We start from the raw sequence: 20732 nt of genomic DNA, 5'->3' as shown, positions 1-20732 counted from the left end.
TCACATCTCCATCCATTCACATGTTTCATCAGCCAAGACTGTAGTGATGCTGGAGTGCGTGGATGAGGAGTAAAGAGGGAGGGAGAGAGGGAGGGAGGGGGGTACAGCTGATCCTGAGCACCTGCACGTGGAGGAGGACTGTCTTCATTCCCTTTTTTTACTCGACCCCCCAGCCTCCTCCAGCAGATCTTACTTCTCCTCACAGCGGCCAAACATGAGCTCCTCTCTCCCAAAGAGCGAGTCCACGACTTCTCTCCTCAAGTCGTCGGCGCTGAACCGCAGGACTGCGCACTCGGATCCCCGCGGTCCTCACGGTCAGAGGAGTCACCGCTATCACTGTCATCCCACCGGAGCTGGAGGCGGCGAAGATGCTGCGGACTGGACTGAGGAGAGCGAGCCCAGCGCGCGCAGACCTCTCTGTCAGCCAAGACACGGAGACTCTCGAAGTTCATCTGGTCATCAGCGGATGCAGAAAAGTCATTCTCACAGACAAGCCAGCCTGATGGAGGATGGTTACCCTCCCGAGGATGAGAGGCACGGGGCGAGCAGGCATCACAAAGAGCGCAGCAAGTCCTGCAAGTCCAAGCTGCCTCCCGCAGTTCTGCGCCACCAGGACAGGAGGACTTCTCCAACACCGTCCAATCCCAAATCTGACGCGGACGACACCACTTTCTTTTTCGAGCCCAGGAAGAGAGTCGTCACCGGGTCAACCTCCAGCCTCAGCTCCGACACACCTGCGACCTGCAGCGCACCTGTTCACCAACACCACCATCACCACCACAGCCGCAAACCCAAGAGACTGAGCACAACCTCCTCTGAGTATGACTCCAGTCTCCATCCCATTGTCAAGTCCGTGTTTGGCCAGGTAAGCAAACATCCACTCTTAACTATAGATCCTTTTAAAAAAGTTTATTAAGATAGTCAGCAGATAAAATAACACAACATTACAACAACAACCTTTTAATCTTCTTTCTATAATGTGATACAAAGGGAAAATCAAGCTGCAAAGTGAGCAAATCTACATTTACAACAACCATGAATCAACAGATCATTTGCAAGTTTTTATCTCAGCTTCAGTGACACGATTTGATGTTTTCTGTATAAAAAAGGACAAGACAGAGATGGGAAAAAATGGAAAATGATTACTAAAATGGCAACAGAGAGGTTTGCCTCAGTAACCCTGAAATGCAGTCAGTCTCCATCTCTCAATCCACTCACATTTACTTCAATTACATAACACCAACAATCTCAAAACACTTGGCTTCACTGTGTTATCTGTAAGACGCCAAAAAAAACAAGATTATAATGGAGCTTTATAGTTATTTACATATGAAACTCATAATCTTTACAGTGTAGCATTGGTGGTGGTGATAGTATTGCCATTAATATACGTTTGGCTTTTTGTACATACTGTAAAAGTACAATATAGGCTGATTTCTCAGTGAACAACTGTGTTTGAGACTTTAACGACCAACAGTGTTCAGTTCATGGAAGTCAGGACATGCATGCACCAAGCTAAACTGAACTCAGCCATTGTTCATTTGCTTGTTTCCATTTGCACGGCCCATAATGAGGCAAACATTTTCACTACATACTTATAAACACTGCACTCAGTCACATGTGACTTCACCTTCAGTCACCCCCCAGTTAAGGCTGATTAAAAAAAAATGGACTCATGCGTGTGTCATGCGTCCCCAATATGAGCTCTCTTTGTGGCTGTTGCCCGAACAACAGCTGTGGGATCGACTTTCTTGTGCGTGGAAAACTTCTCGGCGATGAAAGCTCATCAACACGCACACACAGACACGCACTCACACACAAAGGTAAGTGAACCCTCGTGCTGATATACCGCACATAATGAGAGACGTTATTATCCCTGCTGCCACCTTCACTGACCCTGTGATGAGAGTTGAGGGCAAAATATCTCTTCTTCCTCCCTTCATCACCTGCTCACCCACTAACACGCCAGGTCACGACAAGGCCCCCCCCGTGTTTCTCTGATCCCGTCGTTCTCCTTGTGTCGCTGAAATCCTTTCCGTCTGTGTTGATGATAAAAAGCTCAAGAGGAGACAATTACCTCTGTGTGTGCTAATGTGTTCCAGAAATAACTGCTCTCAATCCAGGCCAGAGCTTCAATCAGTCTTAGGGGTTCCACTGAGGCAAAATCCAGTGCAGTGGTGTGCTATATAAATATAAAGCCAGAAAAAGTGAAGAAACATGTGGGAATTCAGAGTTTTTCCTTTCCCATTGAATCTCTCAATAATCGTCTGAAAGGTTGATGCAACAGTCGCCTGCAGTTCATCGAGCACAAAATTGTGTTTGAAGGGTCAATCTTGCTATAAGCACAATACATTTTGTAATCCGAGTGAGAATTATTAAGATTAGTGATGTTTAAACCACTGTGCAGCATTTTAGACATGCATGTTCAATAGTCAGATTGAACTATTAGTCGTGCACATCAGCGTTTGTGCAGGAGTCCGGAAAGAGAAGTGAGAGAATGTAAAAGAAAGGAAACAAAAGAGCGCTTGAACACGTGCACGTTTCAGGTCAGATGTTACGCACAGCAAACTCTTTGGTTTCATATTTCTCTTTTCTTATATAACAAGAAGATCCACAGCACATACTATCTCAACACAACTCAGTGGCTGCCAGTGGAAGACGCTAAAAATAGCTCATCAGGACCTGATTATGGAGGAGGACAGGAATATTTATTTTATTATTATTATTATTACATCCTTTTGTTTGTTTTCCAATAAAATCGTTCCAATTTGAGTGGACGGGGTTTATAGAATTGTATAGTTTATGTTGACATATACTTATTTCACATTTTTTGGCAAACTGCGCTGCCTGACTGAGGGAATTTGAGGACTTAAAAGCATGCAGCCCGAGGAAACGTTCTCGTAATGTGCTTTCATATTCATGAGATGAATCACGAGCTCCAACAGGCGAGTGAGGCGGTTAGAATAAGGACAAATGTGCTTGTGCTGTAGATTGGTTGTTTTGTTGCTGTTGTTGTGAAAAGGATTTTTTTTTTTTTTTTAATGAAATTTAAATGGGATAATCTGTGTTTCAACCAGCAGAGGGAGCAAGCACTGCTTGTGCTAATAGGCTCACGTTCATTGAGAAGAAAGTGTGAGGGAAAGAAAAGGAGACCAGTGTCACATCAGCGAGCAAGGAAGAGTGACTGCATGGGGCAGGGGGAAGAAAGTGAAGTGTAGGAAAGGACATCGAGTAGAATAGGAAGAGAGAGTTTGTTGGAAGGACTTGATCAAAGGCATGAATCTCACTTCCCTTCCCCGCTCTCTCCTGACAGATCTGACAACAAAGCAAGGAAAGGTCTTCAAACACAGATTAGCCCCTTTATTTCCTCAACTGGGTTTTCCTGCGACTCATCTCTCACTCGCAGTCTCCTCTTCCTTTTTTTTTATTCGCCCTCACTATACCTCTCTCTCTCCCTGTACTCTCTCCTCATTCTCCTGCCAGGGTCACATTGACCTTGATGACATCAGAGAAAGAGAGAGTGAAAGGACTGAGGAGATAATGTAGCACATAAATTAAGAGATTAAGGTGAAAAGGAGAGAGTATAAAGCTTCATCATCCTATTCACCACACGGCATATGCCTCCAGCATGTCTACAGTATAGCACAGGCTATTTTTAGACACAGATGGGTATTTTTATGTCTGTGCCGGGCCGAGGAGGAAGTAGGAAATTCACTCTTTGGCTAAATCCCCCCCTTTTTTTTTTTTTTTGACGAGGATTAGGCAGTGAGATGTAAAAGTGCCTGAGAGCACAACTGCACATGCTTCAATGTTAAGTATATGCATTTGCATGATGATGCTAAATCATCATGCAAAATCAGAGAGAGACAGAGGGCGAGAGGGTAAATGAGTCAGAGGTAAAAAAACAACAACAACAGAGGTTTAATTGACTAAAATGAGACGTGCCGATATTTTTTTTCCCCTCTGCTGACGCATTTAGACCTTTAATCTGACCACTGCCTGAAATACCAGAATAAAACTTGAATGAGTTAATCATGAGGTAAGATTAACGGTGACGTCTCGAACGAGAAGATGACGCAAGTCTGTATTTTATGCTCTTTTTATGGCCTAAATGACGTCTGACGGTGACAAAAATGCACAAGCAGAATCTTCCCGTTCGTCACATTGTTGCCTCTGTCTTCACATCCTGATGCACTGCAGTGGAAACACGGTCGCTTAAATGACTCGTTTGACCATGAAATGATGGCATTTCCATTTCCACTGTGCAAATAAAAAAAAAAAAGACTCTCGTCTTAACATTCGAGAAGAGCAGCTCAGTGGACAGAAATAAAGAAAAAGGTTAATGATGAACCCACAATAGCTTGTAATAATTACACTCCTCCTTCTCCGTCTCTCAGCTCATTTAACACACTGGATGAATATGAATACATTTGACCTTGAAATCTTTGCTAAAAAGCAGAAGCATGTCATTTACGGATTCTGTCGTAGATCATGATGTAGATCATTTTGCATTGTCGGCATTGTAAAATGACAATCAGATCAACTATTCTCCCCCCTGAGATTCTGCGTCCGCTTCAAAGAAGTTACGTAAAATGTGAAAAAGTCAATTGTGTGCAACTAAGTGAACGAGATTGTGAGGGGGGAAAAAGGAGAGAAGGGTATAGCCTAAGAGAAGGAGAGAGGAGGAGAGAGCAGAGAGACAGATCCCGTGCCTGTGCTGCACTACTGTCTGACATTATGAGAACTGACGGCTCCTGTGTCTGACGTCTGATGTATTCTGAAGTTCACAATGAGCCTCCAGTGAGAGGATGGATGAATCATCCGCACAGGAGCCGCAGAGACGCCGGATGGAAGCTCGATGCGAAGCGGCTCCGGTGTGAATGCGTTTATTGAGGTAGCAGAGAATGGACAAGGTCAAACAGGAGAGGTTAATAAGACGGTGCATTAGTGCAGCCACGAGTGCAGCCAGTGAAGTCGGCTCAGGAGCAGAAGTGCTTTCCAAGTTCAGAATAAATTGCATGTATGTGGTGGAAGAAGAAGCTCTCGGACGTTTGGTTTTTCCTTTTGAGTGCAGAACTTTGATTTCACGTATGTGATCGGTGAGCTCCTTAAATCTCACTTACAAATGTATATGATTGAGTGCATTTTCGTGAGTATTTGAATGTTGTTTTTTTTGGAAACCATATCAGTGCAGATTATTTCAATGTTTTAAATCCAAACTGTGGTCCGCAAGCTTCCTCTGGTGGCACGCGTTCAGAGGAATGTTGGCCTAGAAAATGACCCGAATAACACTTTAATTACAAAATTTCTCACTCCAACTTAGGGTGAATTCCAATTCCTTGCTTAACCCTCAATTTTAACCCTCAATCTCAAAAATGCGCTCTCCCTCTAGTGCAAGTGCTGTCCCGATTCTCAGAAAAATTAAGTTGAGGGGCGAGTTTAAGGGCTGTATCGCCCTCAATATTGAGATTTTCCGAGACCACCCTTGGGAGCAAGGGCTACCCAGAATGCTTTCCGTGTTTTCACATAACAAAGATGGTGCTGAAAACAGCGAAACGAGTACGCTACAAATTAAGTATTTTCTTTGTTAATAGAGATATAAAAATTATGAAAACCATACACCACAAGCCGTGGTGTGTGGTAACTGTCAGCTGAATATGTCCGTGGTTGTGGTATTTGTTTGAGTATCATCTTATAACTAACTGACAACCTAATAACTTGACTGACAAATGGATCGTAAAATAAATAATTGTGACGTAAATGTGTTCTTCTTCTTCTTCTTTTTTGGAGTTGACAGACTGGACGCAGCTTTCGCGTTATTCTGCCCCCTACAGTCTGAAGACGTATCTGCATTTAAGGGGTGTCCCAATTCTAAGTGACAAAATAACCCTCAACACTTGGTTTTGAGGCCAGTTAAGATTAAGGGTTGAGCTTGAGGGTTAAGATAGGAATTGGAATTGGCCCTTAATCTAATTTCACTATATCAGTATGTGAAGAAGAGGAGGATGATGAGGGCGCAAATAACCAGTGAATAGTCTATAGCTGACTTTGCTCACTCTATTTACACCACTGTATTTTAAAGTTGAGGGATAATGGTGTTACTTCAAGAGCTCAGTATTTTCTCAGCTGGTATTTGGTATGGATAGTTTGAGAACCACTGTTTTATGTCATTAATGGATGGAATCTCTTGTGGAGAACTTCATACAGGTCTGCAGAGAAGCACACATTCATTCTGACCCCAAAGCAACTTTATAGCGCAACCTGATTCCAATCAGTTAAACGCGTTACGACTGTATTACATCATCTCACCACATACGGAGAAACCTGTGCTCAGTTTTATCGACATGACGCCATTTCACTTCATCTGGAGTCAAAAGAGTGACCGTTACTTTAACGGTTATAAGATGGCGCACACAATATATGTATATATTAAATCCACCAGTGAAAGATTCCCCCCCTCCACACAATTTACAAATAATTAAAGAACAAATCCAACATGTGACTATTAAATAAATGTAGTGGCACAAAAAAAGATTCCAGACCATATAGGACTGTAGCAATAGCCCGAAAGAAGATGGGGTTTACATCCTGGGTGGTTCAGAAAACCTTATTTGTAATTTCTGAATCCAAATCCTTCAAGCTTAACATGACTTTGTGATGTTTCTGTGTGTGTGTGTGTGTGTGGGTGTGTGTGTGTGTCTGTGGGAGAGAGAGATGGAGAAAAAGTAGGGGGATGGATGCTGAGGGTAGCGTAGGGAGGGATATGGGAGAGTAGGGGGAAGAGTAAGCGTGTTATATTTTTAGCATCACAGCCCCATATCCATGTGAGTTTAATCGAGTGTGTGTGTGTGTGTGTGTGTGTGTGTGTGTGTGTGTGTGTGTGTGTGTGTGTGTGTGTGTGTGTATGTGTGTGTGGTGTGTGTGTGTGTGTGCGCGCAGATTACTGTCTCCAGCATCTTGCTCAGGGGAAGGTAATGTGCTCGTCCGAACGAGCTTCTTCTGTCACAGTCGCACAGAAGAGAATCAAACTGTGGCAGGAGCGAGGGAGAGAGGGTGAAGGAAAAAAGAGAGTATGAGACAGACAGATGGACAGACAGAGATGGAGAGGTAGGAAGACAGAGAGAAAGAGAGAGAGAGAGAGAGAATGGGTAGAGGGGAGGGAGTGAGGACAGACAGTGTACGGGAGAGGATGGAATGAATAAATCTTGCTTTTTCTACTCCTGGCGCTTGCATCTCGCTCTGTTCACACGTGCATGCTTCCTCCTCTCCCTCGTCGATCTGCTCGTTCCTCTAATCTGTTCTTTGTTCTTGTTTACATATTATTTCCTCCCTCGTCTTCAGTGTTCCTCCACCTCGTACTTCCCAGTGTCCTTGCCCTCAGGTCCTCCCTGCACACGTCCTCCGTCCTTTTCTCTCCTCACCTGTCTAAATCTCTCCCTGGCTCTCCCTGCGTTTCCCCCCCAAATGTTGTCTTCTGTTATTAAGTCAATGACCTGCTGAACCCTCCCTGCCTTTCCACTCATTCCCCATCTATTCCCATGCATGCCCAGGAACATATGCAAACACACATGCATCCATGCAGGAAAACCAACACTGACACAGTTAGAGAGAAAACATAAAAGGATTTCCTTTTTCTTTTTTTCTTTTCATTTTTTTTTTTTGCAATGGGCAACTCTGTTAAGTCGCTTAAACACATCGACAAGAAGGTAAGCTCCATTCTAAAGGTTTTTCATGTGGCTGTGGTTTTCCCTGAATCCCCCTGCATGCTTGTCTCACCGTGTGTCTCTCACCTTGACTGGAATAGGACTGACTGAGCACAGCGTGGTGTTGTCACTACCAGACGGTGTTTTACTGTTGACCTGTGTTCTGTGTTCAAGCAGGATTAATGTAGGATGTTAATTGAGAAAGCTGGATGTTATCGTTTTAATTATGGATGGAGGACTGTATTGACTTACATAAAAACTTGCTGTATTAATATGATCTTTTTTGGATAAAAAGTGCTCCTGAATAAAACTTGTCTCAACTTCTCAGAGGAGGCGACTGATGCGGCACGTGTTCGCCCCATTTAGTGAAGCCAAGTGAATTTGAATGATGTCTCCAATCTCAGTGGATATTTAGCACATAATATTTGTGAAAAATAAGGAAATGCTTTTTATTTGTATTTTTCCAATCCCAAAAATCTACTTATCTTCATATAAGCAGCTGCAAACCCTTGAGAAGGCACAGGTTGAGCAGCAACTACCGATGGCATCCTTGTAAAAATGGGTTGCATTGCTGAAGAAGTTGTGTCGTTGTGTATTTTGGAAGGTGTGGGGTGGGGTGTGTGTGGGGGGGGGTTATATAACTAACTGCTAGCACGTGGCTTCATAGTACTTTTTCTGGCACGATTATGCCCGAAGACAGCCCTGCTCCACGCATCACTTGGTCAGATTAGCCAGTGGGCATCCGTTCCTGTGGTGGGAACTGTCGGAATGCACGAACTGGCATTAGGACTGGCGTGGCAACAGATGGAGAGTAAAGGTCATTAGTAAAGAGTACGAAGCGCTTTTACATGCTTAATTTACATGTATGATTTTTTGGGATTTTTAAATCTGTAGCCATGGGAAATCTGATGTTTACTGCCGTGACCCTCTGATGATGGGACTAACTCAGCCGTGAGAGATTTAAAGCGGCAACAAAAAATGGTTCCACTCTAATTCACTGTGACGCAGAGTTGACTTCGCTTGCTTGTGGCTGAATATCCGATTGATTTGGATGCAACGTTTTGGTCACTGGAGCTCAGGTTGAACGGTTTGTAAATAAAGTAAGAGACTGAGGAGCGAGAGTGATTATATTAGACAAAAGGTGTTAAAGATGGAGCTGCCAGGCAGAAGGAAAAGAAGAAGACCACAGAGATGTTCACGGTTGTTATGAAGGAGGACATGAGGACAGTTGATGTAACAGAAGAGGAAACAAGGGATAGGACAAGATGGAGGCAGTTGATTAGCTGTGGCGACCCCTAAAGGAAGAAGCAGAAAGAAGAAGAAGAAGAAGAAGAAGTCAGGCCAGTGGCTAAGCCTTATTTGTCTTTATTTTTTGTATAGCTGCAGGTAGTGATCACTTGTTTCTTAATTAAGCTGTAGTCGATATAATTGGATTAACTGCTGTGAGAATAACTAATCCCCTAGGTGAGCGACTAACTGGTGATTTGTTGACTGACTTTCAGCCTTATCTTTGGCTGAATAATAGTTATTCCTTGCATGCAAAGTAACTCTTGCCGCATGAGTCTCATTTCATTTGTCTTTCTCTGAAATTCTACCGGACACTGCTCAAGCAGCTACCACCATTTACTACTTCCTGTTCAACCATTTTCAATCCAATCCATTTTGACATCCTAAAAACACACAGAATTATGACTAAAACGTGGCTATTAAAGGATTAGCCGAGTTGAATTTAGTGCAAATATTTGTAATCTTTATAATTTCCTCTCAATAAGTATGGTAAATGAACTGAATAAATGTATAGGAGTAAAAAAACGATATATATGTATATATATATATATATATATATATATATATATATATATATATACTGCCCACAGGAAGTGATTTGTGTTATGTCAAGTCAGACGAAGGCAACAGAAACATTGCGCGAGTAAAGCGAGATAACGGACAGCTTGGAGCAGAGGCCAGATTTGATAATGTGAAGATTCCGGGGGGGCCAATGGTCCCTTCAGACCATATAAATGTACTTTTTAAATAGCAATGTAACCAAATCTAAGCCACACAGGACTGAAAAAAATGAAAAAATTCTGCCTTTCTTTCACATCTGGAGTCAGATAAAATAATGATAAGAGGTGAATGTAATTATCTGTCTGTCACTAATAGGTTTTGAACCAGGCCAAATTTCTGTCCCACTCCATCGCAGGCCATAAACAATGCATGATAAAACTGAAGCTGCGGGCCGTACAAAATCTAACAAAGGGCCGCGATTGGCCAGCTAACCGGACTTTGGACATGCCTGGCTGAGAGTGTGACAAAAATACTCAGCCAAGAAAAGAACACTCAGAAGTGAATTCTGCTGTAGTTTGACAGGATACATGCTAACCATAACCACTGCCACTGTGTACACACAGAGGCTCAGTCAGGTCTGATAGTGTTGCTTGACCCAAAGTTGCAAACTGAAGCTTTAAATGAATTGAGGCTTGGTAGTGCTTTGCATGAAGTCCATCTCTCTGACTGAGGTGCTTCCCTCATGACCGACCTGAATACACACCTCTGCATGATCTATCACCTCCTGCCTGTGAACCTCCCTCCATGTTGGCTCGTATTTGCTCCCTCCATGCTACCACGATCTGAGTCACAGTCTTTACCACTGTCTTTGCCCCCCCCCGCTCCTCTGTTTTGGCCCCCACCCTTGCTCCGGATGCTGCTCCAGGACCAGCAGAAGAAGTACAAAGCAGTGCAGTCCTGTGAGGAGGGGGGCTCTGGGGGGGCCTATCTAGAGCCGTTAGTGGCCCTGGCCCAGAACGGAGCCAACATGCACAACATACTGGGGCCTGCATGCATCTTTCTGCGCAAGGGCTTCGCTGAGAGCCGGCAGGCTGTACGTAAGTCCAGAACATATCATGTGCATGCATGCCAAGAGAGATTAGCACACAACACTGTAGCCACAAGTCACCATGAATGTGTGTGGTAATCCTCTCTCACTGTGATGGTGGCACTTAAAGGGATAGTTCGGGTGTTTGCACGTGTGGTTGTATGAGGTATTGTCACATGATCAACACTGACTTTATTGAGCTGCTGCCACATGCGGCACCATTTTTGTGAACTAACCTGGAGCCCAACACTTACTCTTAATGATAACATGGCTGTCGGCAAGGACAGAAGGGAAACATTTACATTTAACCTATTCAAATCTTTTTACGCCTGCTGAAGTCCACAGTTTTCAAGTTTAAACTACTCTCTCCCTGCACAGAAGTCCGTCGGGAAAATCAACAATTTTACATTGAGTTGTCATCATATGTATTGTCATATACTTAGACTTGACTTTATTAATCCCTTGGGATGACTCCCTCAGGGAAATTAGAGTTCCAGTAGTGTACAGTGGTGAGGACATAGAGCAGCAATATAATGTAATAAAAGAAAAGAAAATAAACAGTAAACTCTTAGACACAAAATAATTAGAATAAGATGAATATACTATGTAGATATGCAGTATAATCATACCACCTCTGTCACAAACTTCAATTGCTTTTGTGACTTTGGCGAATGGCTTTACACAAACGTACCAAATGATTTTCTTAACAAACTTCGGTGCGGATTATACATCTGACTGTAAGATGAAAAAAATATCCTTAAGGCATCACAGATTCATGTAATCAGTGAGTGGACGTGTGCAGCTCCCAGGCTGGTTTGTGTAAACTGTTAAGCATTCAGCAGTGATGTGATAGTGATGCGTCTGTAGCAACTCATAATGTAATAATAGCCCATAGTGTAATAAATTACATGAAATAAAAGTTTATGAAATAATAATTGGCTCATAATGTAATAAAATCATGAACTTAATCACGTCTTTGTATTTATTACATTATGAGCCCAACTGTATATCAACCCACAAAAAACAGCTAATGATTAATAGATTATATTGTGAAAAAGTGTTATTATGTTATGCGCTCATGATTTTATTACATTACGAGCCAATTATTACATTAGGAACTTTTATTACATGTAATTTATTACATTATGACTTGCTAAATGCGTACATACACCACAACGATTCAGAAAAACTGAACTATCCCTTTAAAGTGAGTACAGTAGCGTGGTAGAGCTGAGACAATATGACACCCTTAATTCCTGCATTGATGACTGCATCTGTGTGTGTGTGTGTGTGCGTGCGTGCGTGCGTGTGTGTGTGAGAGTGAGCATTACCCATGAATGAAGGAACTGGTTGTAGGATTATTGTGGTTATAGCTCAGTACCTGGCGATTGTGTCTCTTTGTTTATTTGCAGCGAGGCGTGTCGCGCACATGTTGTCATGTAGATGACCGCTGTTTAACTGATTCTTCAGGTGGATGTTGTTCATAGATGCACAAGTCAATGAGTTCAAGTCATATTAACGTAACAAACTGGCAAATTATTGGACTGTTAGCGTAGTTTACGTCTCTGCATATTCACACAAACATCAAAACACACACTCAAGTTACATGTGTTTCATTATATTCATATTCCTTTTTCCTATTTTAACTGTTACAATATTATGTTTATGTCATTTCAATGTTGTTATTTTATCATGACTTACACTACCGTTCAAAAGTTTGGGGTCACCTATACAGTTTTCCTTTTAGAGTCACACTTTTATTCATCAAAAGATTTGCAAAATGAGTAGAAAGTATAGTCAAGACATTGACAAGATTAGAAATAATGATTTTTATTGAAAATTATAACTTTGCTTTCATCAAAGAACCATCTGGTTCTTTCATCAAAGAACCAGCACAACTGTTTTCAGATTAGCAAACACAATGTACCATTAGAACACTGGAGAGATGGTTCTTGGAAATGAGCCTCTATACACCTATGTACATATTTCATTAAAAACCAGACGTTTGCAGCTAGAATAGTCGTTTACCACATTAACAATGTATAGAATGTGTTTCTGATTCATTTAATGTTATATTCATTGAAAAAGGTGTTTTTTTCCTTCATAACAAAGGACATTTCTCAGTGACCCCAAACTGTTGAACGGTAGTGCATCTTTTGATCATGTGTTTTATTGAAACACTTACTATCTGACAAGCTCTTCCTCTCTGGCTTGAAGGAAACCTGCTGAAGTTTTTGCAGCATTATGTTGTGTGTGTTTGTTTTGAAAATAATCCTAAATTTGCACTCTGCTTTCGTCCACAGGACCGAGAGTTGAGGCCAGAGGAAATGGATGGTAAGTTGTCCTGCTTCAGGACAAAAAATCTTAGATAGATTCTGCTCTTACATCGCATTCATACCTCTTATCTCGTGCTGCTTTTCAGAACTGCGTGAGGCTTTCAAGGAGTTTGACAAAGACAAAGACGGCTTCATCGGCTGTAAAGACCTGGGGAACTGCATGAGAACTATGGGCTACATGCCAACAGAGATGGAGCTCATAGAACTGAGCCAGCAGATCAACATGAACTGTGAGTACATCTGTGTCTTTGTGGGTCTGTCCATGAATTATTATGACATTTAACAACAGTGCATATGATGGAGCATAATTCTATGAGTTATGGACAATGAATATTAACCCAGCTGTCTCTTGTCCCTCTGTCCAACAGTGGGAGGACATGTTGACTTTGAGGACTTTGTTGAACTCATGGGGCCCAAACTTCTGGCAGAAACTGCAGACATGATTGGGGTGAAAGAGCTGAGGGATGCGTTTAAGGAGGTGAGGGTGATGTCAGACAAACTGTGGCAAACATCTGGAGGAGAACTTTGGAGAAGAAAGCGTTTGCTCTCTGTTCAACTGTCAACGTTTCTCCTCTGTTTTCTCTTCATTTTACAGTTTGACACCAACGGCGATGGACAGATCAGCACTGCAGAACTCAGAGAAGCAATGAAAAAACTTCTAGGACAACAGGTACAGCGAGTGTGTCCTCCGCTCTGTGTTCTCTCCATCAATCATGTGAAGTACACTTTGCACCACAAACTTTCACACCTTGACTGTGGCCTCTTTTAGGTCGGACACAGAGATCTGGAGGACATCCTCCGAGACATAGATCTCAACGGAGATGGACATGTAGACTTTGAAGGTGAACGATAACTTGCCGCGCGCGTGTGTGTGTGTGTGTGTGTGTGTGTGTGTGGCACTATAAATAATGTCATTTTACTGTCTCTCTTCCTTATCACACACACATTTCCAAATCCCAGTAGCATGCTGACAGTGAGGTGTGGGGATGAAGGCAGTGGGTCTGCCTGTCAGATTATCTTCATACCCAGGGATTATGTCACATTGTAGATTACCCACAGGGAAAAAAGATGCATGCATGCATCCACGCTGGCAGGAGCTGTTTTTAGGACTATCTGTGTGTCATGTAGAAACTTTATAAGCATTGTTAATAGTTGTTATTGTTTAGATAGCTGTGGATGCTTCTAACTCATCAGGAATTATGTATAAGCAATGTTTGTTCAAGATTAGGCAAATTAGGACACTCTAAACTGACCATAGGTACAGTATGAGTGTGAGAGTGAACGGTTGAATGGTGTCCCTGTGATGGACTGGTGACCTGTCCACAGTGTACCCCGCCTTTAGCCCTATGTCAGCTGGGATTGGCATCAGCGATCCCCCGCGACCCTTGTAAAGCGGTAGAAGATGAGTGAGTGAATGTTTGTTCAAGCAAATATTGAAGAAATGGAACGTGTACTTCTCTAAGGAGTCTGTAACCCCAAGGGCGCGTCTGTTACCCTTGGTCAATTGCATTGGGAATAATACACAATTCCTTATATGGACATCTTCTTCGTGTTCTTTTGTGTTGTTGAGTCAAAGTTATGATTAATTTTATACCACAAATTTTAAAAAAAAAGAAAAGAAAAAAAAAGAATACTGCAGTGATATTTGTGCAGAAGTTACAAAATAGACCATTTCTCTTTTCTTTTTGTTCATAAAAATGAGCCAAGCAAAACTCTGAAAATTGTGACTTATTTCCAATAGTACTTTTTGCTAAGGTGTGTTTATATAGATGGCGAAAATGGGAAAAAAAATCATCAGATTACCTATGTGTAGCAGAAAAAAAGGATATAACACACTCTCTGTTGCACATTCTTATAGCCTCTGTATATGTTTTAATATAGTAATGGCAAAAAAGCAGCCTAATGCTCCGTGTTCTCATGGTTAAATACATGCAGTTGAAATTGGTTATGCCGAAAACCAGTCGTGATGTCACCAATAAGAGTATGAACTACCATTGTGAAGCCATGAGACCTCACCTGCAACCATGCAGGCACCTACTGAACGATATCAGCTGTCATTCACACTGGTGTCCCCTAACGTGCTGTGCTTTATTGCCCATTTCCTTATATTGTCCATTTTCCATTTCTCATGTTCAATAGGAACAAGACCTGAAACTAGTTTTGAGTTTTTTTCTGCAAGTAGTGATGTTGCTTCTTATGTCCTGATTGACCATATTAAGCAAATCAAACCACTATATGTTATACTTATATACCATAATACCGTTCAAAAGTTTGGGGTCACCTATACAATTTTTTGGTGTTTTCCATTCAAAAATAGGGACATTTCTAAGTGACCCCAAAGCAATTTGGCTCACTAGTGCAGCATCACATTGAAACCAAAAACATTGAGTCTTGTTAACTCAAACTTTTCTCTCATTCACAGAGTTTGTGCGGATGATGTCACGGTGAGTTTTCCATGCAGAGAGAGAACGCTGAGATGTTACCAACAGACCCAGTGGGGACAATGGGAGGAAAAAAGGAAATAGACGGATTTCGAATTTAATGAAAACAAATACATATCAACCCTGCCCTGAAACTGCCACACACACACACACACACAGAGAGAGCGAGACTGACCTCTGCAGCCTGCAGGAGCAACACTGTCCATGACAACGCTGCTGTTTTTCTGAGAGCATTAATATAATCAACAGCTGCGTTTCTGACTTTCACAAAGTGTATTTTGAAAAAAGCTTAATATTTTCATTCATTGATGATGTTTTTAATGACAATATCATTCACTGATGATGTGATTTTTGGGTAATTCTGCTCAAAGTATTTATTATCAAGAAGACATATTTTCTGCAACAGTATGCCAGCAAACAAACGGCAAATATAACACTTTCCTTTATGATGCTGAGAAGCAGAAATACTGATATAATAATATAGCAATATGGAATTATTTCATCCCCTTGTGTTTTGTGCATACTGTTGTTTCTCTTTACCCCATACTGTAGAACTATTAGTATTAATAATAAATGACAAAAAGTATTTAATATATGCTCATATTTGTGTATTCTGTATGAGCAAACTGTACTTACTGTGTTAGTTATTCCATTTTCAATGCTAATGTTTAATGAGACTATATTTTCCAACCCTTACATGAAAGCAAAATCTTTTGTAACGATGTGTAAACGACGTAGCACTGATGCAGTTCTTCTGACGTAAATAACTTTATGCCTATATGTGTTACTGTGAATTGTCATTTTCAGTGTGTGAGCAAATACTCTCTACAATGAGTTGACTACTGTGATCGGCCTTTTTTACATTAACATTATATTTCACTGATTTTCAATATTACTCTGCATGAATACAAATCTGCATTCGATCTTTCATTTACACATGCAGATTTTGTTACGTTCATTGTTATCAGAAAGCTCTGATAAATGTACGTCTGCGGGTCTAACGTCGTCTTTAGCTGATACTTAATATCTCCATAACTGCAAATACAGTAAATATGATTTTCTACCTTCATTGACAATATCCTTAAAGAGGCAATTGCTTCTTTAAGGAAAAAAGCCAAAGAAAGTTTCTTAAAAAACAAAAAATATTACAGTGTATGCAGTATGTTTTTGGACACATATTCACTCATTTGATTTTTCTGTCCAAATGGCTGCTTCTAATGCCCGTGTGGCAGCTGAATTATTGCTTGACTGTTCATGAATGGACAGACAAAGATATATGTGCATGCTCTAAAGTTAACATGTTCCTCTAAAGGGAAAACCGACTTTGTGATACTTTTTGTCTTAAACTGTGTGAATCTATGCATGCCAGAAGACAACTGCAATCTGTAGCATAATATATACATACATATATATATTAAAAGTTTTTACTGGACAAAAGTGTGTGTTTCTCAGAGCAATAACAAAGTATATTTGTGTTTCTTTTATTCTTATGTGTATCTTTATTTATTTGTGTGCACCTATTGGAATTGCAACATATTACATATATAAGGAAAAGTAGATTGAATATGTCCATGAGATCCCATCCAACCAACCATCCATCCATCCATACAACATCCATTCATCCAACAACCACCCAACCATCCATCCAACCAACCAATCAGCCATCCAATCATCTAACCATCAAACCCTCAATCATTCATCATCCAACTTTCCATCCAACCCTTATTCATCCATCATCCATCCAACCATCAACCAAAAAAGCATCCAACCATCCAATCAATCATTCATCCAACATCCAACCATCCATCATCCCTCCAAACATCCATCCATTCAACCATCCATCCAACCATCAACCAAAAAACATCCATCTATCCATCCATCCATCAACCAACAAATCCTCATCCATCCATCATCCATCCAACCATCATCCATCAACCATCCACCCAACATCTGTCCATTCAACCATCCATCCATCAACATCCATCCATCCAGCCATCCATCAATCCAATCAACCAACCAACCATCCATCCATTCAATCATCCATCCATCCATCCATCCATCCATCCATCCATCCATCCATCCATCCATCCATCCATCCATCCATCCATTTCCTAGTGCTTTATCCTCCACATGAGGGTGACAGGGGGCTGGAGCCTATCCCAGTTGACGTGGGGCAAAAGGTGGGATACAGGACCCTGGACAGTTCACCAGTCCATTGCAGGGTCAACATAGAGACATACGGAGACAGACAACCATTCACTCTCACCTATGATCAATTTAGAGTGATCAAAAAAAAGAAAAAAAGAGTTATCATCTAACATGGAGAATCAAATTCCCAGGAGAAAAACCACACATGCTCACAGGGAAAACATGTTAATTCTACACAGAAATAATTAAAAGGAGCACAGTGTATGTGACAGTATAAAAGCACTAACAGGGATGATGCAGTGAAATATATATATATATTTTTTTTTTTTTTTAATTGTCATTTATGATTAGTATTATTTGCATGCTGGGATGTCGGACCTCCCATTGTGCTGGTAACATTTAGAATCCTCATGGTGCGACACTTGCAATTGGCATTTATGACACTCAGGATACAGACTATTTTCTGGACTGTGTAATATATAGACACCCTTGTGAATGAATACAGGCTTGTATAATATCAGTAAGATGGGTCAAAGAAGGGTTGTCTCTCTATTCTGAGCCATTTCATTTCGAGAGAGTGAAAATCAATGCTGGCCTTCTAAAGCAGCACTTAGTCATTAACACTTGAACATATTACAACCCTGTTATAGAGGTAACATAGGCCACACACACACACACACACACACACACACCCTCAGATGCTGCACTTCTCTTCTTCCCATTCCTTGTCTTGTAGCGCCATCATCAGGACAAACTACAAAATAGCATATGGATAACATTGGCGATGATAGCATATTCAGTAGAATTCATAGATTGTCCCTGAGTGTCAGAACAAAGATGAACCAGTTGATATTGCGCACTCTGCAGGAGAGAGCAGCAGGGTTGGAGTGTCAGAAATCCCTGAGGTTTGTGTTTGTATGTGTTAAAACCCAAACAAAATGTCTGTAAACATATTATAACATTAAGAGTTTCCTCTTCTGTGGAGATGTTATTCTATGTTTAATTAGTGAAACTAGTGAATCTACTTATTTTTATTATTGTTATGCTCGCTGTCACAAGAGAAAATTAGTTTTCAAAAAATCAAACCCTAATTATAAATCGTTCAATTCAGGAAATACATGGAATTGAGGGCGCTCCTGCAGAACAACCATACACTATACGAAAAAAATTAACAAGAAAAACAAATGACATAAAGAGTATCAATGAAGAATTATGAAAAAATAACAATACATGGAATAAAAATATTATCTTAAAATAGAGAACAGTATGCAAACTTCAAAGGTGCCATGTGTAAGAATGTGGTCAAAAACGGTTACTACACTCAAATTCAAAATACAGAGGTCCTTTAGGTTTAGTTTTCTCTGCCATTGTAGCTCAGACCTAACTGGTAACTCGGCAGCTGAGACTCTACTGACTGCAATGATTAGTAGACGGCGGTAGGTGGCGCCACATGCCAAAACATGATTTCAAGACATAAACATGATTTGTGGTCTGCAAAATATATATTTTTTAATGCAAATATTTTGCCTGTCCTGTTGTTGTTGGTAAATTCTGTTTGTTATATGAATATTATTCCTGAGTCTCTGTGACATATTAGGAGGATTTTATGGCCAGTTGCTTTAGATTTATTACATAATGCACCTTTAAAGTAAAGAAAAGATGAATATATGTATATATATATAAATGCTAAAAGATACTAATCATAAGCAACAGTAATAGCCTCTTTGTTAAAACGATTATTTATCTCATGGTGTTAGAAAAAGCTACTGCACCTCAGTATAAGGATACAAAAAAAACAACACATTTTATGATTGATAATATGTTGCTGAAAACATCTGCTGAACAAGGGAATGCAAACATATGAAGTTTTCACTTTCTCTGACTGATATTTGTATTTTTTCTATCCCACACGAGCAGCTAGCGACCTCTTCCTGACTCTTGCTGCAGTCATGAGGCTTCATACAGAAAAGTGTAAAGCTCAGACTCTCAGCCTCGCTGCACTCTGATTCACCTCTGCCGTGTCACCTCGGCTGACAGCAGGTCTTGGATTACATTTCCCCATTAACGACCTGCTGTGCAGGTTTGTTGAGGTTGACTCTCCTGTGCATCCTCATTATTGTGCCTGCTGTGATGAGAGTCTCATTAGGTATGTGCAGACTCTGTTTTTTTACTTTACTTTTATTTTTGTGTTTATTTTTTATGTAATGTGAATTTCTGTTGCAGTATACTTAAACATGCATTCCCTGCAGGGAAGTCACATTTCAGGGAGACTGTTAGAAACACATGGGGTTTACACTTTTCCTCTGGGACTCAGGCTTTGAAACCCATGAGAAAAACAAGCTTCTTCTTCTTCTTCTTCTTTTTCTTTTTCTTTTTTTTTGCTGTGGGAGTATTATAAGAGGTGGTGTAAAGACAGCAGGGAGCTCAGACTCCTGGGACGAAGCTAAGAGGATCGTTATTCTAAAGTTTGTTGTTTCATGTCACTTCAAATCTTTTCATGGTGTCATTGATAGTGATTATTAAAAACACATGATGTTCAGAAAGGGCAGCTTTGAAAATGATTGCACCGTCTATGCTGTTGCCATCAATGTAAGCACTTCTTTATTTTGTCATTTCTGCTTAATTTACTCTTACATCAGGTTGATATTATGACCTTATTTCAACTTATTTCGTGTGTTGTGGAACAGTCTTGTAGCTGGTATCTTACCTTGGTATCTGCTCTGAACAAGTGAAAGTACTGTATATATTATGTCACAATGTCAACTATGACACTGAGTATTGTGTAACCTTTGCCAAGATTCAACACTCCCATTAAATTCACTCAAACCTGACAGCTAAGCCAAATGCCATGAACGGCAATCGGTTCTTACTTCTATGATCCTAAAAATAAACAAACCAGGAGACCACTTAATAATTCTGTCTGCTTGAGTATTATTTATTCATTTTCAGTTTCCCGACAGAGTGAAAGCTCACAAGGAGGCTCATTACGTCTCATTTGGAGAGTTATTGTTGGATATTTCTATATATTTCCTTCTTTTACCCCCGTCTGCTCTCAGGGACGGAGGCCTGAAATGAGCTGAAGTGAATGAAGAGAAGCAGCAGAAACTCTGCAGCGATGTTCTGCTCAGTGAGAAGAAATACAGTGGGTGGAGGATGGAGGATTAAAAACTTAGAGCATATGGTTATTTGTATAATCTGTATGTGAGAATCAAAGGAAAGTATTTCATGT

The 20732-nt window shown here is 40.8% G+C and overlaps 1 protein-coding gene across 2 annotated transcripts; it reads left to right on the top strand.

The window, feature by feature from the left end:
- Positions 1-214: 214 nt before the first annotated feature.
- On the top strand, positions 215-15362 carry cabp1b (calcium binding protein 1b; the record flags this gene model as incomplete). 2 transcript variants are annotated; one of them, XM_083903096.1, is made up of 8 exons in its annotated part: positions 215-865; positions 10417-10584; positions 12882-12912; positions 13001-13144; positions 13283-13392; positions 13510-13584; positions 13684-13756; positions 15337-15362. In XM_083903096.1, 8 exons carry the CDS (start codon positions 215-217, stop codon positions 15360-15362), a joined length of 1278 nt encoding a protein of 425 aa, XP_083759222.1. The 2 variants fall into 2 exon arrangements, with proteins under 2 accessions (XP_083759222.1, XP_083759223.1); XM_083903097.1 differs by lacking the exons at positions 215-865; positions 10417-10584 and adding an exon at positions 7665-7706.
- Positions 15363-20732: the final 5370 nt, after the last annotated feature.

This window comes from Microchirus variegatus (assembly GCF_963457635.1).
Source record: "Microchirus variegatus genome assembly, chromosome: 16".
Lineage (NCBI taxonomy): Eukaryota > Metazoa > Chordata > Actinopteri > Pleuronectiformes > Soleidae > Microchirus > Microchirus variegatus.
Note: the sequence above shows the minus strand (reverse complement) of the source record. Positions and strands in the feature narration are given on the sequence as shown.